The following is a 988-nucleotide window of genomic DNA, read 5'->3' on the forward strand; positions in this document are numbered from 1 at the left end:
ACAGCCAATGAAATTGGAACCTCGGGCTCACTTTGGTTCAGAAGAGTAGGTGGGGTGTGATAGACGAGTACACATGATCCCTGCCTGGCCTCCATGTGTGCACAAGAGCATGCCTACAGACAGGTATATCACATTAATTAATTTAAAATTATTTTTTTGTCATGTAGATTAACCCATTTATTTAGTTGGCTGTGCACTATTGTGGTTAGTAGGCGTGTGTGTCAAACGGTAGCACGTTTACTGCTCTTTCAGTTCCTTCAGTCTTCTGATGGCAGACTTCACTGTGACTGCAGAAGTCGTGTTGGAGGTCCAGGCCCCGCCAGCCACTCTTTTCATGTAGGAACCACAGTGCCAGATGCCGACGGCTTGTCTCTTCATCTTGGTCTTGCCACAGAAGGAGCACGTGTACTTGGCATGCTGGCTGATTTCAATTTTTTTCACCATTTTCCGGAGGGAGGCACCATAGCGGGTCCCATATTTCCCGACGATCCCGACCTTCTTGGTGCGTTTAGCCATGTCGCAGGAACCTAAGCCAAGCCTTTAAAATTAATTCTAAATATTTGCATTGGTGCCAGGTGGTGGTGGCGCACACATACCTTTAATCCCAGTATTTAAAAGGCAGAGGCGAGCTGATCTCTGAGAGTTCAAGGACAACCAAGGCTACAAAGAGAAACTTGTCTCAGAAAGAAAGAAAGAAAGACCCAAAGAAACAACCCCCCCCCCAAAAAAAAACAATTACAACAAAAAGTGAAAAAAAATTTGCATTGGCAAGTAAGTTTGAAACAATTTCTGATCCTTAGTTTCTTTATGCCAGGACTAAAGAGCTGCATAAAATGATCAAAGTTCAATTCTCTGAAAAACCGTGTAAGAAGGAAAGTAAAACAAAGTATCTAGGCACTGAAGTGGTCATGGCACTTCAGCTCTTCCCAGTTCAGTGGACATTCGGAATTTATGAGGCTCAGTGAACCAGAGTCCGAGAGCCAAGTTC

General features: G+C 44.2%; 1 protein-coding gene across 1 annotated transcript; it reads right to left on the reverse strand.

Annotated features, from left to right (window-relative positions):
* Positions 1–237: 237 nt before the first annotated feature.
* LOC101999636 (60S ribosomal protein L37a-like) lies at positions 238–517 on the reverse strand. The gene has a single exon (XM_005364000.2). It carries the CDS (start codon positions 514–516, stop codon positions 238–240), a length of 279 nt encoding a protein of 92 aa, XP_005364057.1. The 5' UTR covers position 517.
* Between the last annotated feature and the right edge of the window lie 471 nt (positions 518–988).

This window comes from Microtus ochrogaster (assembly GCF_000317375.1).
Source record: "Microtus ochrogaster isolate Prairie Vole_2 chromosome 6 unlocalized genomic scaffold, MicOch1.0 chr6_random_2, whole genome shotgun sequence".
Lineage (NCBI taxonomy): Eukaryota > Metazoa > Chordata > Mammalia > Rodentia > Cricetidae > Microtus > Microtus ochrogaster.

Bases quoted from the DNA above. Each gene is read 5' to 3' on its own strand.
- LOC101999636 (XM_005364000.2), bottom strand. From the start codon at position 516: ATGGCTAAACGCACCAAGAAGGTCGGGATCGTCGGGAAATATGGGACC.